Source organism: Eretmochelys imbricata, chromosome 1 (genome assembly GCF_965152235.1).
Source record: "Eretmochelys imbricata isolate rEreImb1 chromosome 1, rEreImb1.hap1, whole genome shotgun sequence".
NCBI lineage: Eukaryota > Metazoa > Chordata > Testudines > Cheloniidae > Eretmochelys > Eretmochelys imbricata.
Genome location: NC_135572.1, coordinates 49311474 through 49334905, shown reverse-complemented (window position 1 = coordinate 49334905; position 23432 = coordinate 49311474). Strand labels below are relative to the sequence as shown.

At 43.2% G+C, this 23432-nt stretch overlaps 1 protein-coding gene across 2 annotated transcripts in view; it reads right to left on the bottom strand.

The window, feature by feature from the left end:
* FRY (FRY microtubule binding protein) overlaps positions 1–23432 on the bottom strand; it is a 291284-nt gene that overhangs the window by 194043 nt on the left and 73809 nt on the right. For both annotated transcript variants that reach the window (XM_077810042.1, XM_077810035.1), the window contains exon 3: positions 16191–16244. In XM_077810042.1, coding sequence (XP_077666168.1) covers positions 16191–16244 — 54 coding nt within the window. The remainder of the gene's footprint in view (positions 1–16190; positions 16245–23432) is intronic.

The following is a 23432-nucleotide window of genomic DNA, read 5'->3' as shown; positions in this document are numbered from 1 at the left end:
ACAGCTTAAGGATATCGGGGCTACACAAGCACAGATCTGTTTAAACCCTGTGTTCATAGAGCATTAAATGCTCTTTATGTAAATGCTTCCTTAATATTTATTTTGGCATAATTTGAAAAAATAAATTTAATGAAACTTTGCTTTAGATAGTTTGCTACAACTTCTACAGTTTTTCATAAAAGTCTTATTATACTGCTCAACTGAAAATGAAAGAAAATGTGTTGATAGTATACTAATGACTGAATTAATCTGCATTTTTATATTTCAAATGTTATTTTACCATAAAAGTGATAAATTTAACAGCAGTTATATTCACTACTAGCTCAATTTCCAATTATATCATTAATATTTTGGAACTTAGCTTCTATTTTTTTCATTTTGCTTATAACATGTTTCATACATATGAATTTTACTGGTTTCAGAGTAACAGCCGTGTTAGTCTGTATTCGCAAAAAGAAAAGGAGTACTTGTGGCACCTTAGAGACTAACCAATTTATTTGAGCATGAGCTTTCGTGAGCTACAGCTCACTTCATCAGATGCATACCGTGGAAACTGCAGCAGACTTTATATATACACAGAGAATATGAAACAATACCTCCTCCCACCCCACTGTCCTGCTGGTAATAGCTTATCTAAAGTAATCATCAGGTTAGGCCATTTCCAGCACAAATCCAGGTTTTCTCACCCTCCACCCCCCCACACAAATTCACTCTCCTGCTGGTGATAGCCCATCCAAAGTGACAACTCTTTACACAATGTGCATGATAATGAAGTTAGGCCATTTCCTGCACAAATCCAGGTTCTCTCACTCCCTCACCCCCCTCCAAAAACCCACCCCCATACACACACAGACTCACTCTCCTGCTGGTAATAGCTCATCCAAACTGACCACTCTCCAAGTTTAAATCCAAGTTAAACCAGAACATCTGGGGGGGGGGGTGCCTATTTCCTCTTGTTTTTTCCTACCCCCACCCCCCCCCCAGATGTTCTGGTTTAACTTGGATTTAAACTTGGAGAGTGGTCAGTTTGGATGAGCTATTACCAGCAGGAGAGTGAGTCTGTGTGTGTATGGGGGTGGGTTTTTGGAGGGGGGTGAGGGAGTGAGAGAACCTGGATTTGTGCAGGAAATGGCCTAACTTCATTATCATGCACATTGTGTAAAGAGTTGTCACTTTGGATGGGCTATCACCAGCAGGAGAGTGAATTTGTGTGGGGGGGTGGAGGGTGAGAAAACCTGGATTTGTGCTGGAAATGGCCTAACCTGATGATTACTTTAGATAAGCTATTACCAGCAGGACAGTGAGGTGGGAGGAGGTATTGTTTCATATTCTCTGTGTATATATAAAGTCTGCTGCAGTTTCCACGGTATGCATCTGATGAAGTGAGCTGTAGCTCACGAAAGCTCATGCTCAAATAAATTGGTTAGTCTCTAAGGTGCCACAAGTACTCCTTTTCTTTTTATGAATTTTACTGTCATTTTAATAATACAGACTTAGAATGATTGTTTTGTCTTGCATACTATAGGACAAATTCTGCTCTCAATAATGCTGGTATAAATGCAAAATAACTCAAAAAGTCAGTGGAGTTATTCTGCATTTACACCAGTATGACTGAGAGCAGAATTCAGTCACATGTTATCTTCATAGATATATTTAGGATACTCATAGTTATATAAGAATGCTTTTCCTTTGTTAAAGGTTTCTTGCACTTCACTCATTTTACGGTAGGGAAAATAGGCCAAATTTACAGAAAATAAAGGTCTATATCCATAAGCAAAACAGGCCTTAATAAAGTAAGACCTAGGATGAAACCCTGGGTCATTGGAGTCAATGGTAAAACCCCCATTGACTTCAGTGGGACCATGATTTCACCCCTAATATTTAAAAACGAGAAGAGAAACTAAAAAAAATTTCTTCTTCAAATTCTATAGACTGTAGTAGAAGATGATGTGTTGCATTGTGCTCTTATCCGAGGCAGTTACATCCTATAAGTGCCTTTGAGACACATAAATCACCTTCTTTCTGAAAAGGCCACCCTTTCAAAAAAAGCTAGTTCCCTCATGAAAAAAGGACCGAGATTCAATATGAAGAGCAAACAGTGGCTTTCTGATAGTGTAGGTTTCTTTTAGTAGCATCTTAGTTCTAAGCAGTATTCTCTCATGGCAGTATTGTGCACCTAAAAGTCTCTGGAAATATGTAGATAAAGGGAAATTCTTAAAGCTGGTAAGGATAAAATTAGACCTGTTAGTAATGGTTTGTGGTCTCAGTTCAAAAACCAGCTCAGCATCGTGAGTTTATTGATGGGTGTTTTTACCTACTTTGCCTTGATTTTGGAGCGCTGATAGCTATTTTGGCACCAAGATAAATTTTAAACAAAATAACATTTATTTTTAGTGTACTGTAAATTAACTTTTGAACCTATGACCCTTGAATTTGTCTCCTAAAGTGGTTCTTTCCACATTGTTTTATACTCAAATCTGTGATTAAGGGCCCACACCAGCTGCCAAGGTCCTCCTGTAAACATAATCTCCTCGTCCTTTCTCTGTTGTGTACCCTACCGCTAGTGAACAGGGCTGCTGTGTGAGACTGAAGAAGCAAAGGGGAAAACATAAAAACAAAGAGGGTCAACTAAAGTAATGCAGCTGTTCAGGAAGATGAATGCAATCATAATACTGATGTGATTACTCATGTACCATCTCTTGCAGACATACTATGGAGTGGGAATACTGATTTTGCTGGTGATTATCACCACATTATCCACCACCTCAAAGTTGTCATAAACAATGGACAGCTGTTGAGCCTAATTAGCATATTGTTTAGCCTCTTATTTATTTTAGTTTCTATTTCCTAGTTTGATGGTTTCCTTGACTTACATTTATTACATTTAAAACATAAAAGAAATAGGCTTCTGTTTTTAGATCTGCACAGCGATCCCTCTGACATATTAGGGTTATCGTATCTCGGGTTCCCCAAAAGAGGACACTGCTGGGGGAGGGAATGGGGGAGCCGGGAGGCTATAGTTGGGGGTGCTGGAGGGGTGTGTGTGTGTACTTGGAGGGTTACCTGGGGAGTGCTGGAGGGGATACCTGCAGCCTCATTCTCAAGGTGGGGGGCAGTCTCACTCCCTGTCACGGTGGCAGGGCAGCAGGTACAGTCCCAGGATGCATTGCCAGCCCATCTGACAGCGCCTCCCTGCGTGACTCTCCCTCTCCCCAGGGCTGGGAGCCTGGACCTGGGAGGGTGGGACCCAGCAGCTGCAAAGGAGGGACCAATCAGCTGTGGATGCCAGAAGGGACAGTCTGCAGTTTTATAGTCCCTCAGACTGAGCCCTGCAAACCCAACGCAGCTGACATGGCGAGCCGCGGTTGCTTAATTGGGGTGTAGACATAGAAGTACATACTCAAGTGGCAGCCCATGCTGCTGTAGCTTCACTGCTATTCTTATTTGAATTGGCTAGATAAAAGCCATCTTGGAGTATGTCTAATCATGCTGCAGTCACACCTCTGACATACTTAAAGTAGACATACTTAAAGACTTACATAATTTGTCCAAATTTGGGCAGATTTTCATGAGGATGGTAAGAGACACATCCCTGAGACTAAGCCAATTACCCTTCCAAGCTTCAAGTCCCTGCTCCAAAGCACAGAGGCACTAATACTTCTATGCAAAAGAGTTTTAAGAATGTTTTAACATGGACAAAACAATGTGTTTCTCCCTAATCTCATTCTTAGAAATGGCTATACCATTTTGGCTGAAACTTTCTCAGATAATACTGCCTGAGGCAGACAGCTGGCCTGGAAAATTTCAGCCTGGACGGTTTTAAAGGCTTTCAAAGTTATAACCAACTGAAAACAGGGTCTTGTAACAGGAAGTGTCAAGCATGCTTAACTACAGACTTTGCTACCAGCTCTGTATATAATATATATAGGGACAGATATGCAGTTAGAATTGTATACAACTACTATGTATTTCAAAGCTTGTTTATGTCTTTATCTTTCTCCCCCACTCCACCAGTTTCAGATTCAACACCTGTTACAACTTGGAAATACTCTAGTAAGCACCGTATGTCCTCATTAATCAACATTGACTTAACAGGTGCTGTTCAAACTGTCACTGTAGCAACAGCTAGGAGATGCATAAGAATTTTAATTTATCCTAATAAAGGAACACAATTTGCTTAACCCTTAGGTCCTGATCCTGCAGATAATACTTAGGCACATGAGAAACCTGCTGATGACACTACCGAATGAAGTCAATAGGAGTAGTCACAGTGCATAAAGTTAAGCATGTGCTTAAATTTTTGCTGGATTTTATGTATTGATGCCTTCATTAGGTAATTTCTTATAACTTAATTTCTTCTGTCTGTGTGAGTCTTTTCTCTCATAGCAAGGGGAACAAGAAAACAGTCATAAAAATAGGAAGTTGAGATTGCAGAACCAAAAATATTGGCATTGGGATTCAAAAGCACCTACAGGCCTTTAAATAATTTTACCTCATTTTGTTAGGAAAGCGATTTAGGCTGGAGCCTAGATCTTCAAGTTTTTCCTTTTAAATTAGGCCCATAATTAAAATTTTGTGTAAATTATGTTTTAATAACATTTAAGACCTACAGAATTGTCTCCACAATGAACACAAGAGAGTTGCATTAAAAAACAGATATTTCCCTGCAGTGTTTACAACCAAAGTCATTACAGAGAAACTGATTATAAACAAAAATGAAACTGAATTAACTGATTTTCATTTTGCAAACTGAGAAAAATTAAAAATAATAAAAATAGATAGAGCATAGACACAAACAAGTTGCATTTTAAAAATTCTTTCATTTTGAGTAATCTAAAGTATAATCAGTAACATAATTAAAGAAATGTGTTTGTTTATAAGTATTACTTTTAAGTTAACCATATCAGTTTAAAAGGAGATTCACTAAATGTATCCTAAAGAATTGATTTTGTGGGTTCTGGTATCCTGCATATACATAAACCTGAGATCTTTTATTACTATATATTTTTTCTGATCTTTATCTCAGCAATGATGACAGTAGAATTTATTTTCTTATATAAGCAGTAAACAAGAAAAAAGCTAAATCTAATATATGAAATTATTTATTTTTAACCAATTCATCCCACTTGGTCCGTTTTTCCTCAAATGGTCTATTTTATGTGTTAATCTATTAGAGGAAGTAAATAAGTTTATTTCTGTTAATTATCTTCCTTCCTATCGACCGCATTTCTTTAGTGGGTACTTATTTTTGCAACAGTAGGCCCTGGCCAATCCTGAAAAGACTCGCGTACATGTTTAACTTTCCTAGAATCATAGAATATCAGGGTTGGAAGGGACCTCAGGAGGTCATCTAGTCCAACCCCCTGCTCAAAGCAGGACCAATCCCCAATTAAATCATCCCAGCCAGGGCTTTGTCAAGCCTGACCTTAAAAACTTCTAAGGAAGGAGATTCCACCACCTCCCTAGGCAACGCATTCCAGTGTTTCACCACCCTCCTAGTGAAAAAGTTTTTCCTAATATCCAACCTAAACCTCCCCCACTGCAACTTGAGACCATTACTCCTTGTTCTGTCCTCTTCTACCACTGAGAATACTCTAGAACCATCCTCTCTGGAACCACCTCTCAGGTAGTTGAAAGTAGCTATCAAATCCCCCCTCATTCTTCTCTTCTGCAGACTAAACAATCCCAGTTCCCTCAGCCTCTCCTCATAAGTCATGTGTTTCAGACCCCTAATCATTTTTTGTTGCCCTTCGCTGGACTCTTTCCAATTTATCCACATCGTTCTTGTAGTGTGGGGCCAAAAACTGGACACAGTACTCCAGATGAGGCCTCACCAATGTCGAATAGAGGGGGACGATCACATCCCTCGATCTGCTCGCTATGCCCTTACTTATACATCCCAAAATGCCATTGGCCTTCTTGGCAACAAGGGCACACTGCTGACTCATATCCAGCTTCTCGTTCACTGTCACCCCTAGGTCCTTTTCCGCAGAACTGCTGCCTAGCCATTCGGCCCTGTCAAGGTTCCTCCCCCACTCTGAACTCTAGGGTACAGATGTGGGGACCTGCATGAAAAACCTCCTAAGCTTATCTTTACCAGCTTAGGTCAAAACTTCCCCAAGGTACAAAGTATTCCACCCGTTGTCCTTGGAATGGCCGCTACCACCACCAAACTAATACTGGTTACTGGGGAAGAGCTGTTTGGATGCGTCTTTCCCCCCAAAATACTTCCCAAAACCTTGCACCCCACTTCCTGGACAAGGTTTGGTAAAAAGCCTCACCAATTTGCCTAGGTGACTACAGACCCAGACCCTTGGATCTTAAGAACAATGAACAATCCTCCCAACACTTGCACCCCCCCTTTCCTGGGAAATGTTGGATAAAAAGCCTCACCAATTTGCATAGGTGACCACAGACCCAAACCCTTGGATCTGAGAACAATGAAAAAGCATTCAGTTTTTTACAAGAAGACTTTTAATAGAAAATAGAAGTAAATAGAAATAAAGAAATCCCCCCTGTAAAATCAGGATGGTAGATATCTTACAGGGTAAATAGATTCAAAAACATAGAGAACCCCTCTAGGCAAAACCTTAAGTTACAAAAAAGATACACAGACAGAAATAGTTATTCTATTCAGCACAATTCTTTTCTCAGCCATTTAAAGAAATCATAATCTAACACATACCTAGCTAGATTACTTACTAAAAGTTCTAAGACTCCATTCCTGGTCTATCCCTGGCAAAGACCAGCATACAGACAGACACAGACCCTTTGTTTCTCTCCCTCCTCCCAGCTTTTGAAAGTATCTTGTCTCCTCATTGGTCATTTTGGTCAGGTGCCAGCGAGGTTACCTTTAGCTTCTTAACCCTTTACAGGTGAGAGGAGCTTTCCCCTGGCCAGGAGGGATTTCAAAGGGGTTTACCCTTCCCTTTATATTTATGACACGCCCCCCCAAATCTCAGCTAGGGTGAAACACTGGCTGGGATTTCTTCCTGGAGCTCTAGGAAAAACAGAGTTAATAAGACACATGCATCTCTAAATATACTACCAAGTACATAAAGACTAACAATATTTTCCACATCTCAAGGACGATTTTAACCAGTTGATTCTGGGAAACTTTCACGGGAGAGCGCATCAGCCACTTTGTTAGAAGCTCCTGAGATGTGTTGGATGTCGAAATCAAAATCTTGGAGAGCTAAACTCCACCGAAGAAGTTTTTTGTTAGTTTCTTTGACAGTGTGAAGCCACTTTAGTGCAGCATGGTCGGTTTGCAGGTGGAAACGCCGTCCCCAAACATATGGGCGTAGCTTTTCCAGAGCGTAGACAATGGCATAACATTCTTTTTCAGTGACTGACCAGTTGCTTTCCCTCTCAGACAGTTTTTTGCTGAGAAACACTACAGGGTGGAATTCTTGATCAGGTCCTTTTTGCATTAAAACTGCTCCCACACCACGCTCGGATGCATCTGTGGTTACTAGGAACGGTTTATCAAAGTCTGGGGCCCTTAGTACAGGGTCAGACATGAGTGTCGCTTTAAGCTTGTTAAAGGCCTTCTGACACTTTCCGGTCCACTGAACAGCATTTGGCTGTTTCTTTTTGGTTAGGTCTGTCAGTGGGGCGGCGATTTGGCTGTAGTGCGGTACAAATCGTCTGTAATAACCGGCCAAGCCTAAGAAGGATTGAACCTGTTTCTTTGACTTTGGGACAGGCCACTTTTGGATAGCATCCACTTTGGCCTGTAGGGGGCTGATAGTTCCTTGACCCACCTGGTGTCCAAGGTAAGTCACTCTGTTTAGGCCTATTTGACACTTCTTAGCCTTAACAGTTAGTCCTGCCTCCCTTATGCGCTCAAGGACTTTTTGTAGATGTTCCAGGTGGTCTGCCCAGGAATCCGAAAATATGGCCACATCGTCAAGGTAGGCGACTGCATATTCTCCTAATCCCGCTAGGAGACCATCTACAAGTCTTTGGAAAGTGGCGGGTGCATTTCGCAGCCCGAAAGGGAGTACATTAAATTCATACAGCCCGAGATGTGTGATGAAGGCTGACCTTTCCTTGGCAGATTCATCTAGCGGTACCTGCAAGTACCCCTTTGTTAAGTCCAAGGTAGAGATGAACTGGGCCCGTCCCAGTTTCTCTAACAGTTCATCTGTGCGTGGCATTGGATAGTTGTCTGGGCGAGTTACAGCATTTAGCTTACGGTAGTCCACGCAAAAACGTATTTCCCCATCTGGTTTGGGAACTAGAACCACTGGAGATGCCCATGCACTTTCAGAGGGGCGGATTACACCCATCTGTAACATATCCTGGATCTCCCGTTCTATAGCAGTTTTAGCTTGAGGAGACACCCGGTAAGGTTGGACCCTAATTGGGTGAGCATTACCTGTGTCAATGGAGTGGTATGCCCGTTCAGTCAGTCCTGGGGTGGCTGAGAACGTTGGCGCGTAGCTAGTGCACAGCTCCTGGATCTGCTGTCGCTGCATACGCCCAAGGGTCATGGAGAGGTTCACCTCTTCCACACCACCAGCACATTTCCCTTCGTAGTAGACACCTTCAGGCCACTCAGCATCATCTTCTCCCTGGGCTGTAAACTGACAAACCTTTAATTCTCTGGAATAAAAGGGCTTTAGAGAATTAATATGGTACACCTTAGGCTTTCGGTTGGAGGTGGGGAATGCTATGAGATAATTAACAGCTCCCAGGCGCTCCTGGACCGTGAATGGCCCTTCCCACGATGCTTCCATTTTATGGGCCTGGAGCGCCCTTAAGACCATGACCTGGTCTCCTACTTTGAAGGAACGCTCTCTGGCATGTTTATCATACCAGGCTTTTTGCTCTTTTTGAGCATCCTGTAAGTTTTCTTTAGCAAGGGCTAAAGAGGTTCGGAGGGTGTTTTGTAGGTTGGTTACAAAGTCCAGAATGTTAGTTCCTGGAGAAGGTGTAAATCCCTCCCATTGCTGCTTCACCAACTGCAATGGCCCCTTAACCTCACGGCCATATACAAGTTCAAATGGGGAAAACCCTAAACTGGGATGTGGTACAGCTCTGTAGGCAAAGAGCAACTGCTGCAACACTAGGTCCCAATCATTGGAGTGCTCATTTACGAATTTACGTATCATGGTCCCCAAAGTTCCATTAAACTTCTCCACCATGCCATTTGTTTGATGGTGGTAAGGAGTAGCAACCAAGTGATTTACCCCATGAGCTTCCCAAAGGTTTTTCATAGTTCCTGCCAGGAAATTAGTCCCTGCATCTGTGAGGATGTCGGAGGGCCAACCTACCCTGGCAAAAATGTCTGCTAGTGCCTGGCATACACTTTTAGCCCTGGTGTTGCTTAGAGCTACTGCTTCCGGCCATCGGGTGGCAAAATCCATGAAAGTCAGTATGTACTGCTTTCCTCTGGCTGTCTTTTTCGGAAAAGGACCCAGAATATCCACAGCTACTCGCTGAAATGGAACTTCAATGATGGGGAGTGGTTGTAGAGGGGCTTTGACCTGGTCTTGGGGTTTTCCCACTCTTTGGCACACCTCACAAGACTGGACATAGGTAGAAACATCCTTGCCCATTCCCTCCCAGTGGAATGACCCCCCCAAACGGTCTTTGGTCCTGTTCACCCCAGCATGGCCACTAGGGTGATCGTGGGCTAAGCTCAAGAGCTTGGCCCGGTATTTAGTTGGAACTACCAACTGTCTCTGAGGATGCCAGTCTTCCTGGTGTCCACCAGAAAGAGTTTCCTTGTATAAAAGTCCTCTTTCTACAACAAACCTGGATCGATTAGAAGAGCTGAGAGGCGGTGGGTTGCTCCGTGCCGCCGTCCAAGCTCTCTGGAGGCTTTCATCTGCTTCCTGTTCGGTCTGGAACTGTTCCCTTGATGCTGGGGACATCAGTTCCTCATTGGATTGTGGACCTAGGCTTGGTCCCTCTGGAAGCGATATAGGGGATGGAGCTGTTTCTGTTGACTGTGAACCGCTCTCCGCTGGTGCACTAGGTTGGGATTCAGGCTCCGGCTGAGCCTCTTGTGTAGGGTTATCGGCTGCTGCCAGTTCAGGTTCGGTGGGGCCCTCTGGTGTTGAGGTTGCAAGTACTGGATTCAGTGCTGGCACGGGGTCTGGTGTTGGTTGTTCGGTTGGTTCCGGTTCTGGGACTGGTTCCGTCTGGGTCTCTGGGACTGGATCCACTACTGCTGTTGCAGACATTGGCCTAAGGTCCGGGTCCATCACCTCTGACTGGGTCCTGATAGAAGTTTCCGGAACAGAGCTAGGCCTCACGGCTTGTTTAGCCTGGCTGCGGGTGACCATTCCCACCCTCTTGGCCTGCTTCACATGATTGGCCAAGTCTTCCCCCAACAGCATGGGGATGGGATAATCATCATAGACTGCAAAAGTCCACATTCCTGACCAGCCCTTGTACTGGACAGGCAACTTGGCTGTAGGCAAATTGAAAGAGTTGGACTTGAAGGGTTGAATCGTCACTTGGATCTCTGGGTTGATTAAATTGGGGTCCACTAAGGAAGCATGGATAGCTGACACTTGTGCTCCGGTGTCCCTCCACGCGGTGACCTTCTTCCCGCCCACACTCACAGTTTCCCTCCGCTCCAAGGGTATCTGGGAAGTATCTGGGCCTGTGGACCTCTGGTGTGATTCCGGTGCAATGAACTGTAATCTGTTGGGGTTCTTGGGGCAGTTGGCCTTTACATGCCCCAGCTCGTTACATTTAAAACATCGTCCAGGTGACGGGTCACTGGGGCGAGGAGGGTTGCTGGAGAACGGGGTGGCAGGACGATAAGGGGTCTGGAGGATTCTTTGGGAGGTAGGTGGGGCCTTGGGCGGCCCCCGGTAATAGGGTGTGGTCTGGGGTGGTCCCTTCTGGTCTCCTCTCCAACTGCGACCAGTTTTCTTCTTCTCTGCCACCTCCACCCATCTGGCTCCAATCTCTCCTGCCTCGATTACAGTTTTGGGTTTCCCATCTAGGATGTATCTTTCTATTTCCTCAGGAACACCCTCTAAGAATTGTTCCATTTGCATTAGGAAGGGCAAATTTACTGGAGATTCAACACTTGCTCCTGATATCCAGGCATCCCAATGTTTCACAATGTGGTAGGCATGTCGGGTAAATGACATGTCTGGTTTCCACCTTAGGGCGCTGAACCTCCGACGAGACTGCTCGGGTGTTATCCCCATTCTGACTCTCGCCTTGGATTTAAACAGTTCATACTTGTTCATGTGTTCTTTAGGCATTTCAGCTGCCACCTCAGCTAAGGGTCCACTGAGCTGCGGCCTCAGCTCTACCATGTATTGGTCAGTAGAGATGTTGTACCCAAGGCAGGCCCTTTCGAAGTTTTCTAGGAAGGCCTCAGTATCATCGCCTGCCTTGTAGGTGGGGAACTTTCTGGGATGGGAAGTGGTACTTGGAGAAGGATTACTAGGGTTTGTTGGGATATTCTGCTGAGCCTTTATCTTCTCCATCTCCTCCACATACTTCCTCTCTTTTTCCTTTTCCTCCAGTTCTTTGTCCCTCGCTTCCATAGCTCTCCTGTGAGCAGCCGCTTGGTGTTGTTCTGCCTCCCTTTCTTGTTCCTTCTTCAGCTGCATGAGTTCTATCTGTCTTTCATGTTCCCTTTGTCTTTCCTCAGCCTGAAATTTGGCTAATTCGAGCTGTAGTCGAGCCGCGGATTTTGCCATTCTAACCTCTCTGTTTTTAACTAACTTTACACCCGAGGTTTAGAAATAAACAAACAAAACTTGGCTGTAAAATTTTGCTGTGCTGGAATAGAATACCTATTCTCTGATAGTGATTGTCAGCCTACAGAAAAAGACAATTCCCTTGTCTCTGCTCTGGGCCCAAATTAAAGCAAAAAACCTCCAACTACTTGGAAACCTGCTTACCCAGCTCAAAGAAAAAAAAATTCCCTTTCAAACCTGTGCTCCTTGTAAAACAAAAAAATCAAAATCCTAAAAAAAACACCCTGCCACTTTTGTCTCCAGGCAAATGGGTAGAGCACACCCCCCCTATTTACTTTTTGGAAGAAAAGAAAAAAAAAACAAAACTCTGGGTTGGAAGACTGTGAATTTCCCTGTAGGAGTTAAGTACCCTGCCTCCAGGCAAAGAAAACCTGCAATTCACAAAGATAATCCCCTTTTGTCTCTGCTTGGCCACAAAGCAGGGAAAACCCAAGCTGCTTTCAGTTTCAAAGCTGCTTCAAAGCCACAGGAAAAAAAAATTCCTTTTTAAAATCTGTATTTCTAGTTCAAAAAATCTCAACTGGATCTCAAAATGATTTCAGGTTAATCCCACCACTATGCCACCATGTCAAGGTTCCTCCCCCACTCTGAACTCTAGGGTACAGATGTGGGGACCTGCATGAAAAACCTCCTAAGCTTATCTTTACCAGCTTAGGTCAAAACTTCCCCAAGGTACAAAGTATTCCACCCGTTGTCCTTGGAATGGCCGCTACCACCACCAAACTAATACTGGTTACTGGGGAAGAGCTGTTTGGACGCGTCTTTCCCCCCAAAATACTTCCCAAAACCTTGCACCCCACTTCCTGGACAAGGTTTGGTAAAAAGCCTCACCAATTTGCCTAGGTGACTACAGACCCAGACCCTTGGATCTTAAGAACAATGAACAATCCTCCTAACACTTGCACCCCCCCTTTCCTGGGAAATGTTGGATAAAAAGCCTCACCAATTTGCATAGGTGACCACAGACCCAAACCCTTGGATCTGAGAACAATGAAAAAGCATTCAGTTTTTTACAAGAAGACTTTTAATAGAAAATAGAAGTAAATAGAAATAAAGAAATCCCCCCTGTAAAATCAGGATGGTAGATATCTTACAGGGTAAATAGATTCAAAAACATAGAGAACCCCTCTAGGCAAAACCTTAAGTTACAAAAAAGATACACAGACAGAAATAGTTATTCTATTCAGCACAATTCTTTTCTCAGCCATTTAAAGAAATCATAATCTAACACATACCTAGCTAGATTACTTACTAAAAGTTCTAAGACTCCATTCCTGGTCTATCCCTGGCAAAGACCAGCATACAGACAGACACAGACCCTTTGTTTCTCTCCCTCCTCCCAGCTTTTGAAAGTATCTTGTCTCCTCATTGGTCATTTTGGTCAGGTGCCAGCGAGGTTACCTTTAGCTTCTTAACCCTTTACAGGTGAGAGGAGCTTTCCCCTGGCCAGGAGGGATTTCAAAGGGGTTTACCCTTCCCTTTATATTTATGACAGGCCCCTAGCCTGTAGCGGTGCATTGGATTCTTCCGTCCTAAGTGCAGGACCCTGCACTTATCCTTATTGAACCTCATCAGATTTCTTTTGGCCCAATCCTCCAATTTGTCTAGGTCCCTCTGTATCCTATCCCTGCCCTCCAGCATATCTACCACTCCTCCCAGTTTAGTATCATCTGCAAATTTGCTGAGAGTGCAATCCACACCATCCTCCAGATCATTTATGAAGATATTGAACAAAACCGGCCCCAGGACCGACCCCTGGGGCACTTCACTTGACACCGGCTGCCAACTAGACATGGAGCCATTGATCACTACCCGTTGAGCCCGACAATCTAGCCAACTTTCTACCCACCTTATAGTGCATTCATCCAGCCCGTACTTCTTTTACTTGCTGACAAGAATACTGTGGGAGACCGTGTCAAAAGCTTTGCTAAAGTCAAGAAACAATACATCCACTGCTTTCCCTTCATCCACAGAACCAGTAATCTCATCATAGAAGGCGATAAGATTAGTCAGGCATGACCTTCCCTTGGTGAATCCATGCTGACTGTTCCTGATCACTTTCGTCTCCTCTAAGTGCTTCAGGATTGATTCTTTGAGGACCTGCTCCATGATTTTTCCGGGGACTGAAGTGAGGCTGACTGGCCTATAGTTCCCAGGATCCTCCTTCTTCCCTTTTTTAAAGATTGGCACTACATTAGCCTTTTTCCACTCATCCGGGACTTCCCCTGTTCCCCTGTTCGCCACGAGTTCTCAAAGATAATGGCCAATGGCTCTGCAATCACAGCCGCCAGTTCCTTTAGCACTCTCGGATGCAACTCGTCCGGCCCCATGGACTTGTGCACGTCCAGCTTTTCTAAATAGTCCCTAACCACCTCTTTCTCCACAGAGGGCTGGCCATCTATTCCCCATGTTGTGATGCCCAGCGCAGCAGTCTGGGAGCTGACCTTGTAGTGAAGACAGAGGCAAAAAAAGCATTGAGTACATTAGCTTTTTCCACATCCTCTGTCACTAGGTTGCCTCCCTCATTCATTAAGGGGCCCACACTTTCCTTGGCTTTCTTCTTGTTGCCAACATACCTGAAGAAACCTTTCTCGTTACTCTTAACATCTCTCGCTAACTGCAGCTCCAGGTGCGATTTGGCCCTCCTGATTTCATTCCTACATGCCCGAGCAATATTTTTATACTCTTCCCTGGTCATATGTCCAACCTTCTACTTCTTGTAAGCTTCTTTTTTATGTTTAAGACCCGCTAGGATTTCACCATTAAGCCAAGCTGGTCACCTGCCATATTTACTATTCTTTCGACACATCGGGATGGTTTGTCCCTGTAACCTCAACAGGGATTCCTTGAAATACAGCCAGCTCTCCTGGACTCCTTTCCCCTTCATGTTAGTCCCCCAGGGGATCCTACCCATCTGTTCCCTGAGGGAGTCAAAGTCTGCTTTCCTGAAGTCCAGGGTCCATATCCTGCTGCTTACCTTTCTTCCCTGCGTCAGGATCCTGAACTCAACCAACTCATGGTCACTGCCTCCCAGATTCCCATCCACTTTTGCTTCCCCCACTAATTCTTCCCGGTTTGTGAGCAGCAGGTCAAGAAAAGCTCCCCCCCTAGTTGGCTCCTCTAGCACTTGCACCAGGAAATTGTCCCCTACGCTTTCCAAAAACTTCCTGGATTGTCTATGCACCGCTGTATTGCTCTCCCAGCAGATATCAGGAAAATTAAAGTCACCCATGAGAACCAGGGCGTGCGATCTAGTAGCTTCCGCGAGCTGCCGGAAGAAAGCCTCATCCACCTCATCCCCCTGGTCCGGTGGTCTATAGCAGACTCCCACCACTACATCACTCTTGTTGTTCACACTTCTAAACTTAATCCAGAGACACTCAGGTTTTTCTGCAGTTTCGTACCGGAGCTCTGAGCAGTCAAACTGCTCCCTTACATACAGTGCTACTCCCCCACCTTTTCTGCCCTGCCTGTCCTTCCTGAACAGTTTATAACCATCCATGACAGTACTCCAGTCATGTGAGTTATCCCACCAAGTCTCTGTTATTCCAATCACATCATAATTCCTTGACATCACCGGGACCTCCAGTTCTCCCTGCTTGTTTCCAAGGCTTTGTGCATTTGTATATAAGCACTTGAGATAACCTGCTGATCGCCCCTCATTCTCAGTATGAGGCAGGAGCCCTCCCCTCACAGACGTTCCTGCCTGTGCTTCCTCCCGGTTTCCTGCTTTCCCACTTACCTCAGGGCTTTGGTCTCCTTTCCCCGGTGAACCTAGTTTAAAGCCCTCCTCACTAGGTTAGCCAGCCTGTTCGCAAAGATGCTCTTCCCTCTCTTCGTAAGGTAGAGCCCGACTTTAATGTCTGTGAGATCACTCACATTGCATGAAGTTAAGCATGTACATAAATTATGCATGATCACAGCCCTACTGATAAAAAAAACTGAAGAAAATGTCTGCAGTGACAAGGATTCCAAAATCTTTGGTTAATTTTAGGAAATGCTTTTATTTACTAACAGCATAAAATAGAAATTGGGGCACAGCTCTTTCATCTTTATGTAACTTTTTCATCTTATTTCTAACGTTGAACCAGAAGTCCATCAGTTTGGAATGTTCCGCGAAGATATGACGTTCATCCCACGAAACGCATCAGAAAAAATCCACAGGAAATAATACATAGATATTGAATGTGCTAAAAAAAATTAAAAACTTGTAGTGACAAACAATATTAAGCTTAGAAGAAATGGAAATTACTCCTAATTCCTAAGGCAGATGATTAGACAGAGCACTTTCAGTTCTACAGCCTCAAGTAGAATGAGAGACTTTGATTGCCTGCATGGCAAACCATTGTAATGTTATGAGGACACTAAGCTAGCCTACAAATACCTAGATTTTGTCCTGAGAAACAGAAGCAACAAGAAAGAAGTGTCCTTGCGTTAGATATCACTTACTTGATCAAACTGGGGATCTTCTCCTCGTTGCAGAGATTTGGTCAGTGGCTTTTCCTAAAATTAAATATTAAAAAATATATATTATTTAAGAGACACCTTTTGAGATGTTTTAGCAACACTGCTATTACATTTCTCTTACCATTCTATCCCAAAAAGAAAAGGAGTCCTTGTGGCACCTTAGAGACTAACCAATTTATTTGAGCATGAGCTTTCGTGAGCTACAGCTCACTTCATCAGATGCATACCGTGGAAACTGCAGTTTCCACAGTATGCATCTGATGAAGTGAGCTGTAGCTCACGAAAGCTCATGCTCAAATAAATTGGTTAGTCTCTAAGGTGCCACAAGGACTCCTTTTCTTTTTGCAAATACAGACTAACACGGCTGTTACTCTGAAACCTGTCATTCTATCCCAATAGTTTCTCCCTTCCCACCTACTGTAGTGAGGGAAAGCTGTTTACTTCAAATACACACACACAAAAGACGACATATCCATGCACATTTATTGACATTGGAATAGCTTCTTTCGGTATTTTTTTTTAAAGAAAAAATTACTAAAATTTATTATGATTGAATAAGATTGCTCTTCAATAACTCAACAGTCAACTACACAGGAGATCTGAAATGAGTCAAGTGTTTCCACCTATACATATTGTAGGTACTGTCTTTAACTACAGGATACATTTTTGCCAGGGAAAGTAGTTTGCAATACAAAAATGACTGCACTGGACCTTAAGTGGAGGGCTATTGTCTAGCCTGCTGGGGGAAGGGATATACCTCTTTAAGAGCAGAGGCAGGGATGCTGCTGCAGATGCAGAGCAGGTCAGTGTGGGGATGCTGACTCGTCCACCAGGTGACCGGAAGAGAGCAGAAATAATACAGATGCAAGCCAGGTGAGAGGAGCCTCTATTTCACTCAGACCAAGCAGAGCAGCACCCACCCTCCCACACATGAAAGTGGCGAAATACCAGATTTGCTCAGGCTCTGCTGTGGGCACTGCGCTAGCAGCTGTTTTCTTGGCGGGGGGGGGTAAGGGGGAGGCTGGGAAGGATTGTTTCCCTCCCATAAGGAGGACAGGAGACACTGGATGTGGTTTTACTTAGACCTCAACTTTATTATTAACTGTCTGAGAGTACCTGGTAGATAAAAATGTACAGTGCAAGCAGCTCTATTTCAATATCTACCTGGGGGGCTTCCATCATCCTGGTCCCCAGCCAACCTGCTGCTGGGACCTTACCATCCCCCACCCACAAATGAGGGTTAAGGTGGGCTAAAAGGGGGAGGATTGGCTCCCTGCCAAGCCAGTCATAGGAGCCCGCCCCGCATTTCTGCTCCGTTAACAGATACCTTCTTTAAATCCTTTTCAAAACCATTTATCTGATCACTGTATCGCTTCCCTATGGAATACCTGCACTGGACATCCTCCCCATGCTTACTTAATGAGTTGCAACACCATAACCTAACCCTCATTCCATGCTCACCCCCACTAAGCCTTTACCCCCCATGAATCTGCTGTGGGGAAGGTGAAATAACACCCCCCCACCCCATCCCCAATGGCTTGGTGACTCTGTACATGACGTCAGCCTGGCCCACAACCCAAGGATCATGCAAGTCTGAACTAATCAATGGACTGGAAAGCTATACTACATAATTTACAACAGATTTTAAAATGTGGTATTTGTCCAGAAAAAAAATACATTTTTCTTTTTAAGAACAGTGAACTTTCTCTCCTATTACTTGACCCAGCACTCAATTGCCATTTACTGACCAATAAGGCAGGTATGAGGTTTACAGGAGAGGAAAAAACAAGCAAGAAAACAAACAAAGAAGAAGTGAGACCTCTTAACACTGAGGATGGAGTGGAGGTTAAGGATAACCTAGGCATGGCCCAATATCTAAACAAATACTTTGCCTCAGTCTTGCCTCATGAGGCAAATGAGGAGCTTAGGGATAATGGTGGGATGACACATGGGAATGAGGATATGGAGGTAGATATTACCACATCCAAGGTAGAAGCCAAACTCGAACAGCTAATGGGATTAAATCAGGGGGCCCGGATAATCTTCATCCAAGAATATTAAAGGAACTGGCACATGAAATTGCAAGCCCATTAGCAAGAATTTTTAATCAATCTGTAAACTCAGGGGTTGTACCGTACGACTGGTGAATTGCTAACATAGTTCCTATTTTTAAGAAAGGTAAAAAAAGTGATTCGGATAACTACAGGCCTGTTAGTTTGACATCTGTAGTATGCAAGGTCTTGGAAAAAATTTTGAAGGAGGAAGTAGTTAAGGACATTGAGGTCAATGGTAATTGGGACAAAATACAACATGGCTTTACAAAACGTAGATCGTGTCAAACCAAACGGATCTCCTTCTTTGAGAAGGTAACAGATTTTTTAGAGAAAGGGAACACAGTGGATCTAATTTACCTTGATTTCAGTAAGGCATTTGATACGGTTCCACATGGGGAATTATTAGCTAAATTGGAAAAGATGGGGATCAATATGAAAATTTAAAGGTGGATAAAGAACTGGTTAAAGGGGAAACTACAATGGGTCATACTGAAAGGTGAACTGTCAGGCTGAAAGGAAGTTACTAGTGGAGTTCCTCAGGGATCGGTTTTTGGGGCCAATCTTATTTAATCTTTTTATTACTGACCTTGGCACAAAAAGCAGGAATGTGCTAATAAAGTTTGCAGATAACACAAAGCTGGGAGGTATTGCCAATACAGGGAAGGACCGGGATATCATACAGGAAGATCTGGATGACCTTGTAAACTGGAGTAATAGTAATAGGATGAAATTTAATAGTGAAAAGTGCAAGGTCATGCATTTAGAGATTAATAACAAGAATTTCTGTTATAAACAGGTACACATTACTTGGAAGTAACAGAGGAGGAGATGGACCTCGGAGTATTGGTTGATCACAGGATGACTATGAGCCGCCAATGATTCAACAGTGTGCCCTTGTTGCCAAGAAGGCCAATGGCATTTTGGGATGTATAAGTAGGGGCATTGCCATTGTGATCGTTCCCCTCTATTCGACATTGGTGAGGCCTCATCTGGAGTACTGTGTCCAGTTTTGGGCCCCACACTACAAGAAGGATATGGAAAAATTGGAGAGAGTCCAGCGAAGGGCAACAAAAATGATTAGGGGGCTGGAACACATGACTTATGAGGAGAGGCTGAGGGAACTGGGATTGTTTAGTCTACGGAAGAGAAGAATGAGGGGGGATTTGATAGCTGCTTTTAACTACCTGAAAGGTGGATCCAAAGAGGATGGATCTAGACTATTCTCAGTGATAGCAGATGACAGGACAAGGAGTAATGGTCTCGAGTTGCAGTGGGGGAGATTTAGGTTGGATATTAGGAAAAACTTTTTCACTAGGAGGGTGGTGAAACACTGGAATACGTTACCTAGGGAGGTGGTGGAATCCCCTTCCTTAGAAGTTTTTAAGGTCAGGCTTGACAAAGCCCTGGCTGGGATGATTTAGTTGGGGATTGGTCCTGCTTTGGGCAGGGGGTTGGACTAGATGACCTCCAGAGGTACCTTCCAACTCTGATATTCTATGATTCTATGAGTGTGATATGGCCGTGAAAAAAGCTAATGCGGTCTTGGGATGCATCAGGCGAGATATTTCCAGTAGAGATAAGGAGATAGTAGTACCGTTATACAAGGCACTGGTGAGATCTCATCTGGAATATTGTGTGCAGTTCTGGTCTCCCATGTTTAAGGAGGATGAATTCAAACTGGAACAGATACAGAGAAGGGCTACTAGGATGATCCGAGGAATGGAAAACCTGTCTTATGAAAGGAGACTCCATGAGCTTGGCTTGTTTAGCCTAACTAAAAGAAGGCTGAGAGGAGATATGATTGGTATCTATAAATATATCAGAGGGATAAATACCATGGAGGGAGAAGAATTATTTAACCTCAGTACCAATGTGGACACAAGAACAAATGGATATAAACTGGCCATCAGGAAGTTTAGACTTGAAATTAGATGAAGGTTTCTAACCATCAGAGGAGTGAAGTTCTGGAACAGCCTTCCAAGGAAAGCAGTGGGCGCAAAAGACCTATCTGGCTTCAAGACAAAGCTTGATACGTTTATGGAGGAGATGATATGATGGGATAGCCTAATTTTGGCAATTAACTGATCATTGACTACTAGCGGTAGTTATGCCTAATGGCCTGTGATGGGATATTAGATGGGGTGAGATCTGAGTTACTACAGAGAATTCTTTCCTGGGTGTCTGGCTGGTGAGTCTTGCCCACATGCTTGGGGTTTAGCTGATCGCTATATTTGGGGACAGGAAGGAATTTTCCCCCAGGACAGATTGGCAGAGGCCCTGGGGGGTTTTCGCCTTCCTCTGCAGCGTGGGGCACAGGTCACTTGCTGGAGGATTCTCAGTTCCTTGAAGTCTTTAAACCACGATTTGAGGACTTCAATAGCTCAGACATAAGTTAGGGGGTTGTTACAGGATTTGGTGGGTAAGATTCCGTGGCCTGCGTTGTGCACGAGGTCAGACTAGACAATCATAATGGTCCCTTCTCACCTTAAAGTCTATGATTCTATGATTCTGAGCAAAAGCGAATAAAGTGAAGTGACAGCACTATTAATTTGAATGGATAAGAAAAATTTTCACTGGACCAGCTTATTAAAGTTATATATCTGTGCTTCAGTTCCACATCTGTAAATCAGAGATGATTCTGTTTTCCCCTGCCTCATAGGATTGTCTCAGAGACAATGCATTTAAGTTTGTGGGGCACTCAGATACTATCCCAGAGAGCACACCCAGACAGACAAAGAGACACAACAGATAGGCTATTTGAAGATTAAGTCTATGGGAAAAAAGTGGGAATCAGAAAAATATTTTAGATTTATTTAGTGGAGTTATTCTGAATGAAATTGCCTGGCACATTAGTTAATAAATGGACTCACTTTTTTGCTTATGAGAATAGAGTGTTTTGGTGAATTTTTAAAAAAATTTTTTTTACATTTGATTACTATATTTTATATTGTATTTCTCCAGACAGATTGAGTGTTATGTGTAAAACCTTTTTCTTTTCTTTTCTTTTAATTAATGTGGTCAAAGATAATTGCCTAGAGAACTTTGCATCCAGTAATAAATTACAGCAGAAAAATGTCAAGTACAGCAGTAAGAATCTAGGCTGAACTTAGAAAAAACCACAACAATAAATAATCATGTAAAATTTCAAATGATTTAAGTACAGGTCTAACTTCTGTTTCCTTATGGAATATATAAAATGTATTACTTCAAATCCTTTATGCATAATAATCTAACCCCCAATTGCCTACTTCATTTTAAGTGTCTGCCTCCAACATGTATTACCCCTTCTGCTTAACTATCTGTCCCAACTTGTATTTAGTTCAGAACTTCTGTTTCCTTCCCCAGACCTGAGGAAGAGCTCTGTGTAACTTAAACGCTTATACCTTCCACCAACAGCAGTTGGTCCAATAAAAACAGTACCTCACCCACCTTGTCTCTCTCACATCCTGAGACCAATGTGGCTACAACAGCACTGCAAACATCTATTACTACTGTCACTTATGCAGCAGCCTGAACATAACCAGCACTGTATAAAATGTGAATGTGCTGAACAGAAGTGGAGATAAAAGATCCCACAAGGCATGGAGGCAGATGCTTCTGTATTGTAGTATAGGATTCTCCCACCTAAGTCTGTGAAAAACTACAGGACAGGCTGAAAAATATGTGATCCCTGCAACTGTGCATTGAATTTTAAGTTCTCCTGGTGAACAGTCCATGTCTCTATGTCTGGATCATTTATCAGCAGCCTTTTTCTCCCGCTCGCCCAAAACCAAGTATGTCCCTCTTTTCCATGATCAGAAGATCTAGGTATTACCACGCCCTTCAGAAAAGAATTTCTGTATAACTTTGTGCAAGCTGCTTAACCTGCCTGTGTCTTGGTTTGTTAATAAAATAGACATAATGCGTGTAAGACTTAATTCATTAATGTTTCTAAAACACTTTGAGATGCTAGGATGGAAGGAGTTATTCAAGTACAAAGGATTTTCATTTATGAATGCTATTTTGGGGAGAATATTATTTTGTATAGTTTGTTGACTGATTTGATAATTAATTATACGGATATGGTCTTAACGCTACCTGGAAACGAGGCTTTCTGAAGAGTCAACAAAGTATCCCCTGACTGCCTAGCAAGGAGAGAAATGAACAGGTTGTTTCTATTGAGTGTTTAGTCACTGCTTTGCCCAGTACAATGCACAATATTTCCCCTTGTTAGGCAGTGGCTACTTCAGTCTATAAAGTGACCTTTCCAAGTATATTGGTGGCATAATAGCCTTTATTAAGAGTTTTGTGGCAGCTTATTGTCATTTGTACCATATATGTTCATTATGCCTCTTAGTGATATACACACAGAAACTGGGAAAAAAGGGTGCCAAATATCTTAGTACTAACCCCATTCATTTGTACAAGGGCTCAGCCTTTCCCCACTCAGCTGCATCTCACGTTTGGGTAATATGTGTATTGTCAGTTGATGCACACTGAAAAGGGAGATAGCAGACATTCCAAAGCAAGTATTTAATTTTTTTTTTCAAAATATAAAGGGGTTCCTCAAGATTTTAGTGAAGGGTCAGCAACAAACCAACAAATGATCTTAATATGTTGGGGAAATTTAGAAATTAAAAAAATGTATAGAATTTTGATATTCAGTTCCCAGCTTTGCCACAGACCTCACGGTGACCGTGAGCAAGTCCCTTAGTCACTCTGTGCCTCATTTCCTCGTCTATAATGTTGGCATAATTAATAGTAATGATAATACTAATGAAAATCCATTTCTCCCATCAATTGTATCTCTTAACTACTTAGACTGTGAGGGCTGAAATACCTTTAAAAATCTTGGCCTAAATTCTTAGGACCAGAGACTGTTTATAACTACTGTGACAGGGCAAGGCCAGATGGCTATAGAAAAGTAGTGGGAGATAGATATATTAGCTCCAGGCTAAACAAATCCCTGGTACCAGGATAAGTTAAATGGCAGCTGCTCCAGGTCAAGTAAGACACCTGGGGCCAATTAAGAACTTTCCAGAAGGCAGGGAGAACGCTAGGTTGATTGGGACACCTGAAGCCAATCAGGGGCTGGCTGAAACTAGTTAAAAGCCTCCCAGTCAGGTGGGGGCAAATGTCAGGAACTGTGGGAGGAAGTTGCACTGTTGCAGAGACTGAGCAGTACACACCA